Source organism: Antedon bifida, chromosome 7 (assembly GCF_963402885.1).
Source record: "Antedon bifida chromosome 7, ecAntBifi1.1, whole genome shotgun sequence".
Lineage (NCBI taxonomy): Eukaryota > Metazoa > Echinodermata > Crinoidea > Comatulida > Antedonidae > Antedon > Antedon bifida.
This window is the reverse complement of record NC_136232.1, coordinates 27,145,881-27,160,708: the sequence shown is the minus strand read 5'-3', so window position 1 is coordinate 27,160,708 and position 14,828 is coordinate 27,145,881. Positions and strand designations below refer to the sequence as shown.

At 31.6% G+C, this 14,828-nt stretch overlaps 1 protein-coding gene across 1 annotated transcript; it reads left to right on the top strand.

Moving 5' to 3' along the window:
* Positions 1-2: 2 nt before the first annotated feature.
* LOC144847905 (uncharacterized) lies at positions 3-14,762 on the top strand. The gene is made up of 25 exons (XM_078704482.1): positions 3-216; positions 1,123-1,282; positions 1,775-1,885; positions 2,485-2,546; positions 4,007-4,190; positions 4,355-4,485; positions 4,952-4,984; positions 5,173-5,266; positions 5,487-5,569; positions 5,868-5,942; positions 6,077-6,168; positions 6,739-8,022; positions 8,300-8,513; positions 8,807-9,025; positions 9,319-10,106; positions 10,279-10,381; positions 10,503-10,661; positions 11,047-11,166; positions 11,816-11,917; positions 12,006-12,106; positions 12,436-12,781; positions 12,893-13,034; positions 13,140-13,225; positions 13,403-13,479; positions 13,635-14,762. The coding sequence occupies exons 2-25, from the start codon at positions 1,166-1,168 to the stop codon at positions 13,703-13,705; spliced, it is 4,794 nt and encodes a 1,597-aa protein (XP_078560608.1). The 5' UTR covers positions 3-216; positions 1,123-1,165; the 3' UTR covers positions 13,706-14,762.
* The last annotated feature ends 66 nt before the right edge of the window (positions 14,763-14,828 follow it).

Sequence of the window (14,828 nt, the reverse complement as noted above, 5' to 3'; positions counted from 1 at the left end):
GACCCTGGGAATAATTCGTGTTAAAGACAACTTGTTAGAAGATGTACCAATCATGGTATAGTAATACAAAATTGTGTTCGCTGATTGGCTAATCTTTTCTTATCTAACACAATTTTACGGACGATCAAAGGTTGTTCAGTCACATGATCTCAATTACCAGCAAAACAACAAAGTTGTGTTTCTGAAATCAGAGAGTCTTTGATGTACATAATGCAGGTAGGTAGTGATTTGGTAATCAATTAATTGTTTTTTTCGTTTATCGGTATGGAAGATACTATCCTATATTTATACGTAATGTAGGGTAATAAGTCTGGCAATTTGAAACAGTTTTGTGTGCGTTTTTATACCCGTCCCATACCGTACGTACAGTCCTCTTCTACTTTCTAGGCCCGGATAGGGTTTATCATAGCAAATGTAAAGAAGGTAGGTACAGTAGTTCAGTGTTGCAAGAAGGAAGTAGGCCTAGGCCTACTTGTTGAGTTATTTTTCTCCCAGGCAATTGGGCCCAAATGCTGAAATGAAACCGAATAACTTTCTTAACAAAAGACAGTAACATAGGCCTATATTATTATTTAATCATTTTGAATACATTATATTATTAATATAATAATAATTAATATATCAATAAAATTAACAACAATTATGATATGATGAATATTTAACTTGAAAAATGAAAGTTATACCTTTTTTTTTTTAAATTCTTTTTTTTATAAATTTCAAATTATTGAAATTAATTTTGAAAACAAATCTAGGCCTAGGCATAATGACTTTTATTTTTAAATATGTGTTATTTTTAATGAAGAATTTAAAGATATTCAATTCAATTATTTTATTTTATCAAAAACTCTGGCTCAAAATTTGTCTTGCTTGTCACATATAAACAACATACTAAAATATGATAAAATGGGTAAAATAGAGACAGTACGACTAGATAGTACAAATGCAACAAATACAAAAATATCATAAAAGGTTAAAACATGGCAAGTAGTAAAAATATCATAAAACTACTGTAATCTTTCTTTCATCTTCCGTAGTTGCCGTATGCGTGGTTGTAAAACAATTACAAACAAATGTTACAAACATCAAACAATCTTGCATATTTTGTGTCTTGTTTTTTTACAGCCAAGTTCCAGAATAATAATGTACAGTATAGTTTAACAATGCGATGTCAGAACCACTAGGCCAATCAAACGGAATGAATTGGAGTGCCAGCCATTTACTTCTTGACAATGGAAAAACAGAAGAACTCCTCCTTCCCATCAAGGCTACAGACAGGATTAAAGTAAACTCATTATCTTTTAGTATCAATTACTGAAATTTATCTATTGAAATCATATAACTTTCACATACCACTGGCAGTTGTGTATATTGGGGTGTAAAAGTTGTAAGCACACTGTAACATTTCTAAATAAAGCCTTGTCTACACTATCAAACTTTATGTGACAAAAAAATGTGATGTACCCATATATGGACATGATGATGTCATATCGCTACCATATTTAAGCATATCACTACCTTTTTTGGGCACATCACACTTTTTTGTCAAACTAGTTTGATAGTGTAGACAGAGATTTACTGAGATTTATCTGTATTGCATTCAACCATATAAGTATAACATTCACATACCACTGGGAGTTGTATATATATTTGGGTATAAAATGTATATACACTGCAACATTCTAAATAAAATGTTTGTAAGATATTAAAGGTAAAAGAATGAGATTTTTGAGAAAAAAAATTATTTTGGTTAATATATTCTATGGTTGATTTTCAGTACACATGTGTGGCCTTGTCAAAACGTTTTATTGCATTTGGTGCTACCTCTGGTGGACTTTATATTTTTCAAAGAGATACTCACAAATACTTACAAGTTATAGTAAACAAGGTTAGTTGTTTCATAATAAAAAAATTGTGCTCTTATTTCTGTTCTTACTGGCCGTCTTCTTCTAAGGATACTTGGTCATTGACGGATACATTATAGTAACTATCAGTTGACTTCACTACCGGTGTTTATTCAAGATTCCAGTTTATACCATGCTACTTGAATGCCAAAAAAGCAACTATATTTGCATTATGTTTTATCAATATTAATATAATGTTATTGATGACGTCATAATTCTACCAATGTATTTGTTATATTCAGGTTAAATTTGAAACTCTCTCTTGTACTGTAATGTATTACTTTTATCAATTTATAATATTTATTTCATCATAAAATTTGCAGATATTAATTCCGAGTAGTGTATCATTAAGTTACTGATACAAGTTATTTCTTATGTTGAATGAACTGAATAAAACTAACATTTATAATGTTTTCTAAAGCTCTGTCTACACTATCAAAGTAGTTTGACAAAAAAAGTGTATAAATGTGTTCAAATATTGTAGTGATATGATATCATCATGTCCATACCTATATGGGTGCATATGCTTAGTCACATAAAGTTTGATAGTGTAGACAGAGCTTAATAATTACTTGTTTTATAGGAGGGCTCAGTAACCCATGTGAAATTTGCACCAGATGATAATCTTGTTGGCTTATCTACCAAGTAAGTTAATTATTTCCTAATAATATTTGCTTTCAAATTATCGTTTCCTGTTGAGTGAACCTAGTAGTATAAGTGTGTTAACATAATGTAAGTAAGTTAGTAGTGTTGTGTGTGAATGAACCCAACCCTTTTTAAAGTTATACAAGTCTTTAACCCCAATCATGGAGAAATCAGTTAATTTTCTCTAATATCCAAACTCCCTATGTTGAATTTGGACACATCATTGAAACAATGCAACAATTGACTTTATCATACCAAGCTATGCCGTTACACAGTTAATATGAAGATTATTAAGTGTAGAGTATAATAAGAAAATAATAACAACTTTTAAAAAAAAATTTGTTGTTTGTCTAGTAAAATTTTGGTAATATTGTTTTGAAAGTAAAGATTTCCTTTCATTTCTAAATTCTCGATCTTCTTGAATACATTGACATATTGTTTATTTTGTTTGTATTATATTAATGGATAATTGTAAATAAAATATAACCAATATAGACCACTAGTGTGCTAGTAATTGTTGGTGACAGTTGTATCATAATACCATCATGTATTGACATAACTTGTCATACCAGTAATATTATTAAAGGAAAACTATTCATTCCGACTTACAGCAATATTTGTACAACAAAAGAAGGGTCTAGTCTAGAGAGTAGAAAGTATAATAATGATCTACAGAATGCAGTAAAACCTGCCCTTTGGAACACCTCTATTTAGGACACAACAAAGTGTTTTAAGTTTCAATTGTATAAAAAATACATCTTCAAAAAGGTACATATCTAAACTTCAGGGGACACATTCAGGACACAACAAAGTATTTTAAGTTTCTATTAAAAAATACCTCTTAAAAATATATGCCTAACCTTAAAGATGTATTGTCCGCCTGAAAAAATAATTTAAAAAAAAATTGTTGAATATTCCATTTTAATGTAACATAATAGTTATCCACTTTGACCAAAAATTGGATCAAAAAAAAATGTATTTACCTGAAAAAAATCCAATTTAAAGCAAAAAATGGTCAAATTGGCTGCCATCCAATGGATTTTTGGTTGAATTTAACCATTTATTTTGTCATTTTATAAGTGAAAACAGTTTTTTTTTTCGTTTTTCTTTTCTATGGAAGTGATTAACTTTATCAAAACTACAAAATAACATATCCAAAGTCTGACTTAATTATTCTTCATTTTTCATGTTTTTGGGGGACAATACATCTTTAAATATAGAGAATACAATACATAACTGTATCATCATCTGTCAACACAATGTTTTTAAAACTACTAAATGATGTTTGAAAGTTTGTGTGCATTTAAAATATTATTAGTCTCCTCTTTGTTTTTGTTTAAAGTAATGCCTATGTCATCATCTAGCAACTAAATGTTTTTTTAGAACTACCGAATGATGTTTGAAAGTTTGTGTGTGTTTAAATATTATTATAAAAGTCTCCTCTTTGTTTTTGTTTAAAGTAATGGCTATATCATCATCTGGCAACTAAATGTTGTGAACCGAAAGAAACCAGAATTGTTGATGACATCATTCGCCCATAAAGGATCCAACATCACATGTCTACAATGGAATGATACCAGCCAGAGACTATATTCAGGGGACAATAAGGGAAAAGTTACTTTAACTAATGTGTACAGCAGAAAGGTAAGTAAGTTGCTTTAACCAGGGAGTTTCGATTGATTGATATTGATTGCAATCAATCAATTCATCAATCAATACTCAAAAGAATTCAAAAGAACTCAAAGACAAACTTTCTCAAGAATGATCCAGTAGATCAATGAGTGTAATTTGATATTTTGATTTTGTAGGTGTCTGGACTTTTACAACTACCAACGGCTCCTATTGTCAGCTTGGATTCAGCAATTGTTCAACTTGATTTCATTAAAGACTTCTTACTCGTCTCGTCGCACAATAAATGTCATATTTGCAATATTAAAAGGTAACTAAGAATACTTAAAGGTCAAATACAGTACGCCAGTGTAAACAGTTTTTGTAAAGAATATTATGCTAATATATTGGAATATGTTACTATTACTGTATTAAAATATGGTAAAAACCATATTGTTTGATATAAACAGGTACGTCATTATTTGTTACTTTAAAACATTACTCGTACATTATTCATCTCTTTAAAATCAACAAATGCTAATTATAACATTTAATTGTCTCTTCAAAATGTGTTTTATAAAATAGAATAAAATATTAGTCTAATGAAATTTTGAAAATAGAGACAATAATTTTTTATATAAAATAAAAAAATACATACAATAATATACAGTATATTCTGTATCGATCTTGATGAATGTAAAGTAACTTCTATATCAAGAAAATATTATTTATTATTTAGTCAGCTAATCTATTTTTATTGTTTTTTTAATTAACTTGTATTTGTTATTGTTTTTTAGGCAGCAGTTTTACTCTGTTGGCAAAAAACTAAGGTGAGATATTTTGCATTTTAATTAAACAATTTTAATATGAACACCTTTAGTTATATAACAGGCTGTATACCAATCCTGAAGCATAAACCACTTTCTTTTTGAACTCTGACCCCCTTCATTTGAACTCTGACCACTCTTTCTGTATCATTGTCATGTAATGATTTATATACATCTTTTTCTTTTTTTAGAGATGGTCAGTATGGCGCTTGTTTCTATTTAAAGAGTAGAGACCCAGAGGATGTTGTCATTTACTCGGCGCGTCCAGGATCAAGACTTTGGGAGGTTTGCATTTATATTTATATGAACCAACCTCGTAAATATGTTTTAACTTGTTCTGATGCGCTCAAACCTATGTGATATAACGTTACATTGGTTAACTTTGTTTTATGCATACATGGTAACACAGTCTGTAAGTTTGGTTAGCATTAAATTCCTAGTACTAATAATAAATACTAAATAAATCACAATAATTTATTTCAATTTTTGTATACTTATTGTGCAGGCTAATTTGAAGGGGGAGGTTGTTGCGACACACCAGTTTAAACGACAACTTGCAATACCTGACCTAGCAATCATTCATTTTCAGTAAGTTTATAACGTTTGCTAGTAATATCTTACTTATTTTGAATTACCATGTGCACTTTAAAGAACCTAGTACATCTTTCGAGACGAGTAGTGGGTTACCTGGTGTACTAGTACACACAGCCACTGTCACGAATTCATCATAGTACTATACACTGCGCCCTCTGGAAGAACAGTCTTTGACTGAAGAGGCTACCCAGTATAAAGAATAAATAATAAACTATTTAATTTATATATTGGATTATCCATCATTCTTTCAATGAACTTGATTTAATTCTATTATAATTTTCCTTTTTGTTAGAGAGGATGAGCGATACCCAGAAACTGATGATCATCATCCACCCCAGGCACTCAATTTCCCATGTTTGCTAAAAGTGTAAGTATACTGAATTTGATGCGTTTCCTAAGCAGATTAAATTAAAATGAGAATCGAATGAAGTTATTATTATTATGTAAAACCTAAATTTATCATGAAAAATATGAATATGTAAAATTTATTTCTCTTGGCAGTGAACAGTTCATAATGTCATGGAATGAGAAAGCCATCTATTTCCTGGATACTAGCACTGGTAAGGTAGTGCTTTGGTCACGGCCACCTGCAGGTATGCCATCCAAATTAAACATTCTTTTCCAGTTAGGGCTTTAATTATAATAAATTCAGTTTACTTACTTTTTGGCTCCTTTTCACACACCCATACATACTGTATTGTATTGTATTATTTATGTATGATGATGTGAATAAAGTTGGTATACTTGGTATACTAATACTCCTACTCCTAAAATTAGAATACCTGGTATATACATTAGGTTCAGGCCCTCATTTGTAGGACCTTTCTGGACGTTTGCCCTCCAATCATTTCTAATTCCTAGATCCATCACTGAGCTGTATCCCACATATTTCCTAAAGCTCTGTCTACACTATCAAACTAGTTTGACAAAAAAGTTTCATGTGCTCAAATATGGTAGTGATACGCTTAAGTATGGTAGTGATATGACATCATCATGTCCATATGGGCACATCACATTTCTTGTCGCATAAAGTTTCATCGTGTAGACCGAGCTTAAAAGTGAGTAAATCTCAATGTATTGCATTTATAAACATTATGTCATCCATTAGCTCTCTACAATTACAATATTGTATTTTTTACCCATGTTTGTTGTTTTTTTTTAAGGTATACAGTACCTGTCTAGTTATAAATCTGAAATTTACTACCTAGACAACCAAAGCAGGATAAATAAACTGTCGTTTTTGACGATTGAACGATGTATCGTGCGACTGTTCATCAAAAAAGCTTGGAAACTCTGTGCTTCCGTTTGTCACCAGTTCTCAGAAAACCTCACCACAATAAAATCAAAAAGACTTGTCTCCGTTAACTTTCTAAAAGACATCAAAGAAAATTTAACCAAACTTGAAAAGACGGAAGATTTGATTGGCTCTCTAGATGATGTCATTTACCAAGTAGAGCAATTCATTATGGAAGAGGGACATTCTGGATCGAGTAGTAGAAGAAGTAGCATTGAGTCTGCTGAGAGTGTACGATTGGAGTCGGGGATCTACCTCGTTAAAAGTCGTAGAAGTAGTGAGGAATCGTTGGAGAGAATGCTGCAAAGTTCCAGTATGAGTGAAGACCATTCCCTTCCTGCTTCCCCAAATCTTGTTGATAATGTACTTAATGATACAAAAGAGTGTAATCATAATGAACTTAGTGTTGAAACTAAGCAACAACTTAATGGAGGCTCAGCAGTGACCCCAAGTATATCTCAAGTATGTGAAGATGATTTTAAGAAAGATTTGATTACGCAACAAAATGTTGAATTAACCGAAGAAAATTTCCAGAAATGTCTTTCAAGCCATGAGGATAGTGAAAGTGCAGCACAAACTAAATGTGAGAAGAGCAGAGTAGGTGGTGTGATTTCTGCTGAAAATCAAGAAACAGTTAGTATCAATCAAAGTATCAATGGAGAAGATTGCCCAAGGTCCACAGATATTCAACACGATGATATTGAATTTAAACCAACATCACCAGAACTTGCAAAAAGTCACAATACGATAATTGCCGAAACAAACATAATTGCAGACATAGCAAAACAGTCTAGCGATGAACAATTGATTGTAGATGATTTTTGTGATGTGGTATTATCGAAAACTCCTCTCGTCATAGTTACTGCTCATTCTGTAAATGAAACTGAAGACAGAAACGAAACTGGAGACAGAAACGAAACTGAGAATGTTACTGTAGATTTAAATGAAAACGAGAAAAGTGATTCGTTTGCTGAATGTGCATATGAACCTGTGATGCGAAGGACTGAAAGCTTCTCAGGTTCAAGTAACCATGACAAAAGGACAATAATTGAAAGAAGTAAATCGATGTCTAATTATGAGTCTACAAGTCCAAAACCTTCAAGAAAACTTAGAAAAAAGAAGAGTAAAACTAAAAGCAGAGTAGCGGAAATTGGTAATGTTTCATTCTTGTTTTCTCAAGTTAATTTGTCTCATCAAGGTTGTTAATTAACAAGGAAATGGTACTCCTTCTAAATTACTATCTTAATAAGTACATTGTTTCAGAAACATTTTATGGGAATCAGCAATAATAGTTCGTTCAACCTTTTGCATAGTATAATTTTGCTAATAAAAAGCCCTTAATATGTATTACGACTTTTTAACAACATTTTGGTAATACTGTAGCTAATTTTTAAACCACTTGAACATGTTAGTTTAATATTTTCTTTCAGGTGAAGTGAAAAAATCAAAAGATAAAGTAAGTAAAGTTGAAGATAAGAAAGCAGATGAGCCACTGAAGCCACGACCAATTAATTTGAATTTATCAAACAAGTCTCCGTCAAGAAGATCAACTAGCCCACTCTTTGAAAAGCTTTTTGAGTCAGATGAAACAAAAGGTTCGGGGCAACGTCAGATTTCAATTCCGTTTGCAGCTGTCAAAGTTAGGTAAGCAATTCTAAAGCTCTGTTCACAAACTTTATGTGACAAAAAAATGGCCATATATGGACATGATCATGTCATATTATCACTACCATATTTGGGCACATCACTACCATATTTGGGCACATCACACTTTTTTTGTCAAACTAGTTTGATAGTGTAGACAGAGCTTAAAGCAATTTGAAAAACTATAATTAGAAAAGTAAAACTAACTTGTAATTGAAATATTTTTGTATTTATGGGATTATAAATCCCATTAGGAAGTTTTATTAAACTAATTAGGTATTTGTACATTCCAGCCTCAGCTCAACTTACTCAAAAACAAAAGAATTTGTAAAAGCTAAACTTGACTCTAATAAGAAATCACCAATCACAGTTGAGGATGAAATGATGTCATCATCAGGTCAAGTTTCACCTGTAGCACCAATGGACGTAACTGACACAGGTGACATTTTGGTGAAAGCGTGTGAAACCTCAGAAAACTATTCACCATTTGAAGAAGCTACCATCTCTACAAGGTTGGAATCTCTCCTCTTCTTTTAAAATTCCTACAATAGATTTAAAAACATGAGAAATTACTTTTATAAGTTTATAATTCTAGGGTATGTACGTTGTATGATTAATTAGGCCTATGAAGTAACCATTCAAGTTTTAAATTACCTTTTTGTGGATTTTAAAGGTTAAATCCAAATACAGGTACGATTGATTGCTTTACGTTTTACAGGCTGTCTTGTATGTTTAATGTGATATGTGAAGTCATTAATCTTTAATATCTTTATCAAACCATCATAACTTTATTTTTGTTTCAAAGGATAAAATTACAGCATCCTCTAATACTCTACGATATTAATATGTGCCGTGAAGTGTTAGAGCAATGGTTGTTGGACCTGCAAACAGCTTATGAAAATAATCAGCATTTTAAACCAGAGGTAACGTGTGTTGATGAAGAAAATGAGCTTACAGAAAATCACACACAAACTGAAGACCAAACGATCCTTGACAGTAAAATTGAGTCGGTTGAACATGATAATTTGGTACAGGCAGTAAAAGAAAATGAATCGATTGAAAGTGACAATCAACTACCAGAAGAAGACAAAACAAGTCTTCCTAAAGAGAGTGAGCAGAGCCAAGAAAATGAGGTAGTGAAGTTAGTTACAGAAAATATGCAGACTAAATGCGAGAATCACTTACAAGAAGAAACAGACGGTGATGCAGCACTTTCAAATCTTGATATAATTACTGATCATAATGTTGGCAGTTCTTTGGATTTCCCATTGAGAGACTCTCTCCATGATCATGCATCTGAGCTACTTATGATGTGCTTTGAGATTCAATTGTTTCCAGATCTTAAACATTTAAATCTCAACCAATCAAATGAAATATCAGCAACCAATCAGAATCCATCACTAGCATTTGAAACAGCAGATTGTTCTGCCTCCAAATCATCTGAATGTTCTGGAGAGACGTTAGACGTGAAAGCAGCAAGATTTATTAGACAATTCTCACATTTTTTGGACATTAATCGAATTAGAGTTGTGATGAGTTCATGGCAAGGTTCAAGGCAGAAGACTTACAGTGAAATATGCAATCTATTTGCTGGTTAGTAGTAATATAATATTCTATTATTTGATTTATTCTGTAAACTTCTAACTGCAGTATTTTAATAGTAAAACAGGAATAGAAATGTGTTTAATTTGTTTTGTAGATTATTCAGTTATGTTATAATATTGATCACTGTATTCATAGTTTACCCTATTGTTTGTGTTTTAAGATTCTTTTGGGGAGAAGCAAGATTGTAACTGTAAAAGTACTTTATGTGAGAAAAGAGAAATACAACAACGCAAGCATTACAAAGATGTCTACAGGATTTTGACGTAAGAACAACATATTTTCCGAAATTTAAAGTAGTCGCCCATATCATATTGTTGATCAAGTAATAGATTTCTCTTTCTACAACCAGAAATATTTATTTAATGTGAAAATGTAATCTTTTAGATTGATTGACAGTGAAGAGAAATTGGTAGAAAGGCTTGTGGATTCTGACTTAAGAATTTGGGAAGTGAAAGAGTTTTTGGAGATATACCAGCCACAGAAAGCACAAAGACTGTTCGCTAAGTACATCGCAGCTGAGCTTAAAGAAGATCTTGGAAATAGGTACAACATTTTAAATTTAAAGAGTCATTTATTAAAAGGAGACACTCAAAACTACCATCAACAGTGTTTATATACAGTTCAACCCCTCTCTATTCAGTTCAACCCCTCTCTATTCAGTTCAACCCCTCTCTATTCAGTTCAACCCCTCTCTATTCAGTTCAACCCCTCTCTATTCAGTTCAACCCCTCTCTATTCAGTTCAACCCCTCTCTATTCAGTTCAACCCCTCTCTATTCAGTTCAACCCCTCTCCATTCAGTTCAACCCCTCTCTATTCAGTTCAACCCCTCTCTATTCAGTTCTTGTCCTTTATGGCCAGACAACTTCACTTCACTCTCAACACAACTACAAGACATTAAAATGATGACATACATATTTATATTTCAGTTGCAACTATTTAGCTGAGGTTATAGATGATAATGGTGTAGCTGACTACCTTGTTAATGCTATATTTAACTGTAATGCCATAGCAACCAAGATGTCTATTTGTAGTTGCAAGGCTCCCAAGTAAGTTTGGTTAATTCAATCATGGAGGAATTATTTAGAATAATAAATAATCCCTCCATGATTGAATCATCTGATAATCAGTGGGTGATTGCACAATTTGTTTAGCTCTATGAATCTCTGTTATAAATAATTCTTATAGAAACTACAATTCTTAACTGTATAATGTGATAATACTGTGGATTTATGTAAGAAGTTACTGTAGCCTAGGCATAGTGATAGAAAGTAAAATGAACAGTAAAAGCAATCCAGTTCAAAAGGGAGTGGCTTAGTGCTAGTTTAAAATGGTTCTGCATTACACTATTGTTTGTATTAGTAGTATTAGTACATCACAGCCACTGATCATAACTGGGCCCTCTGGGAGACCAGTCTGTGACTGAAGAGGTTACCCAGTATAAATAAATAACAAATATTTCAATTATTTCAATTGTTATAAAGAAAGTTATTTTATTATACTGTAATAATGCTACAGAAAGTAAATTCACTCAATAATATTTCATGATTAAAATAACAAGAAATATGCTGGCTGCTTCTGACGTTGCTACCTGCATGTTCACGCTAATTTTAATTAGCTACTGATACATTAAAGCAACACAATTAACGGTAGTAATTAAAATATTGAAATAATATTACCTTTACCCTTGAATGATAGATGTGGATCTCACGCTGTAGTCTGGGAATACAAACAGATACTAGACAAATTAATCGTTGAAATGGCGTCACCCAAGATGGCCGACATGTGTAAAGATCGTGGGTAAGTTAATTTTGTTTAATTTTATCTCTACTCAAATTTCTATAAAATAATTTTTTTTATATGATTAATTAAACCTTTGTTTTTTAAGTTATTGGCGTGGATGCTTGGAATTGAGTGCTTATTTACCAAGGGAGACAATCTTACATATTATATGGTGTCTTGGAGATGTTAATATCATGCAAAGCAAAAGTATGTATTATTTATTAGTATTAATTTTAGTAATAGATATTTTAACCTTTTTTCACTAATATAAGGGCAATGAGGCAATATTCATTTTGGAATCGTTTCTATCCATCCAAATTTAACCTGTAGGCCTATTACTTTACAGTATGAAAGGGTCTGCACATATATCAGTGATGTGTTACACTTGACTGCACAGTACAGTAAAATGTCGCACTATTGTAAGACAGTGGAATATAACTGCGAGTTAATATTCCATATTAGGTTACCAGGTAGTTCGTCATTTTGCCAATATGACCAGATACCATACTAGCATAGTTTTGTTTGTTTTTTTCTAGATTTATCACCAACATCTTCTGAAGAATGGCGTTATATCTTAGAGCGTATTTCACAACTTAAATCATTTCAAGAAAGAGAAAGTGAAACATCTATAAAGTGTCTGCAATGTTTTGAAATTGAACAAAATGCAACATTGTTGCCAAGTGATACTGCTGATTCAACCAATCATGTAGTAGAACTAACAAATACAATCACATGGGAAAATACTGTTCATCTATTGGCTAAAACTGTAGGTCCTCAGACTGCTATAGATCTCTTAGAACAGTTTACCTTTCCAGAGAATACAATCTCTCCTGAATTCTTCCACAATTGCATTATGGGAATAGTCATAGATAGAAATCAAAGGTAAGAGGGATTATTTAATTCGCATACTACAAAACTTGATATGAATATATATTAAGATGAAGACATCTTTCAAATGGAAATAACAATTGTAATAAAACTGTTTAATCGTAGGTTGTTAACGCATGCAATGTTGGAGAAGGTTGATTCTTACCTTTGGTCCAAACGGCAGAATGCATTGCCACAGCAACTGAAACAGTTTGTGAAAGAGGAGCATAGATGCCAATTAGCAGGATCAACTACTAAGCCAAAAGAAGTAAGTACATGCTTAACAGTAAAGGTTTAAGGTTTATCTTTTGTCCATAGTTTGCACAAGAACTAAATTAATTATCAACTTATGATGTAAAATCTTTTTTTATAGCCAAGCTTTAAGGGAACACTTTCTGGTAGAGAGCATTTCTTAGAAGAGCCACTTAGTCACTGGGGTGTTAATGTGTCTTTGAATACGTAAGTATAATTAAAGGAGAGATAGGAAGTTGATAATGTGCAGCAGCTATGCTATTCTCCTAATTTTGTTAAACATCATCTAAACATGTGCTTCAAATGGCTAATAAATTGGATAATAAATGATTATATTTTGTCATAAGTGAATAAACTAAAATGATAATAATGTTTATATTTCAGGGATTGTCTTGTTTGTGGACTTCAAGTCACCATGCAAGTGTCTGATTCTTCTCCAGGTCTTCTTGTGTTTCCTTGTGGTATGTCTTGTTGTCAGTTTTATTGATCATTATTTGTATTTTTTTTTCATTTAAAATATCTTTAAATGATGGCTATGCAGTACAAAATTGTGTAAATTAGTGTTGAGCTACATGACATAGTGTTAATAAATTTGACCTTTTCTTTGTTTTTTTAGGTCATATATTTCACACAGAATGCATTCCTGAAAAGTTCTGCATGGTTTGTTTCTATTCAAAGAAGAAATAGTGAGGTAGTTAGTGGTGGCATACAAATTTGGTTAATTCGGCTTATTTAAAAGCTGTATGACTAGCTAGTACAACAAACCACTTAAATAAGATTTGAAGGATCGGAATGGATACAAAATGTATCTGATATATTTTAGATGTAGACATTTGAATGTACAGTAATACTCAGCTTTGAAATAATACTGTAAGGAATGAAATCTTATTACTGAAGCTCTGTCTATACTATCAAACTTTATGTGACAACAAAATGTTATGTGCCCATATGGACATGATGATGTCATATCACTACCATATTTGGGCACATCACACTTTTTTGTCACATAAAGTTTGATGATGTAGACAGAACTTTATACTACTGGCATATATAAAAGTGCATCGGGTAATGTAAATGTGAGATGGCTACAAAAAAAGTTACTTATCACTATGGAAGTATATTACAAATTTGTAAAGTAAAAACTTGAAAATCGTTGACAATCACTTAAATTTAGACTTAAATTTAGCAATTAAAACAAGTGCAATACCAACATTCATTTCAGCATTTAAAGTGAAAAAGACAATCGTTTTTTTAAAGTATTTTTTAAAGAATAATTAGGTTTTATTGAGGAAGATCTTCCAGGAACGCATACTATTTAAATAATGACAATGCTGTGAGTATCACTGGCTGGATCTCAATGGAAATACAAATAAAAAACTATTTAATTAACTGAAAAAGCTTAAAACGATAAAGTACAGCCACAATTGAATGATGTGGTGTGTTGCATTTTCTTTTGGCATTATAGTGGATTTTCAGCGGACAGATTATGATGATGTCATCATCCCATTGTTGCATAACAGCGTAACATTGCTGTTCATTTGGATTTGATGAAAAAAGCAAGAATTAACTGATAACTAATTTGATTAATTCTAAAATTAATCACAAATGAATGACACTCTGTATATTTGCACAAGACTTGTGATATAATCACTGAATAAATGTTAATGTAATGTACTGTATTGTTTTATGTACCAGTACTGCAGATAGAGAGATTATATTTACAATAAATTTATACAGTTTATTATCAAAAAGTTATGTTTGTACTGTTTTGAAAAATTGTGTGTGTGTCAATATATAAAATCTAAAATGA

What these genes read in the sequence shown, in the direction of transcription:
- LOC144847905 (XM_078704482.1), top strand. Translation starts at nt 1,166, where the DNA reads ATGTCAGAACCACTAGGCCAATCAAACGGAATGAATTGGAGTGCCAGC. An exon ending in TACAAGTTATAGTAAACAAG is followed by an intron (nt 1,886 to 2,484) that starts GTTAGTTGTTTC and finishes CTTGTTTTATAG; the next exon opens with GAGGGCTCAGTAACCCATGT. An exon ending in CATATTTGCAATATTAAAAG is followed by an intron (nt 4,486 to 4,951) that starts GTAACTAAGAAT and finishes ATTGTTTTTTAG; the next exon opens with GCAGCAGTTTTACTCTGTTG.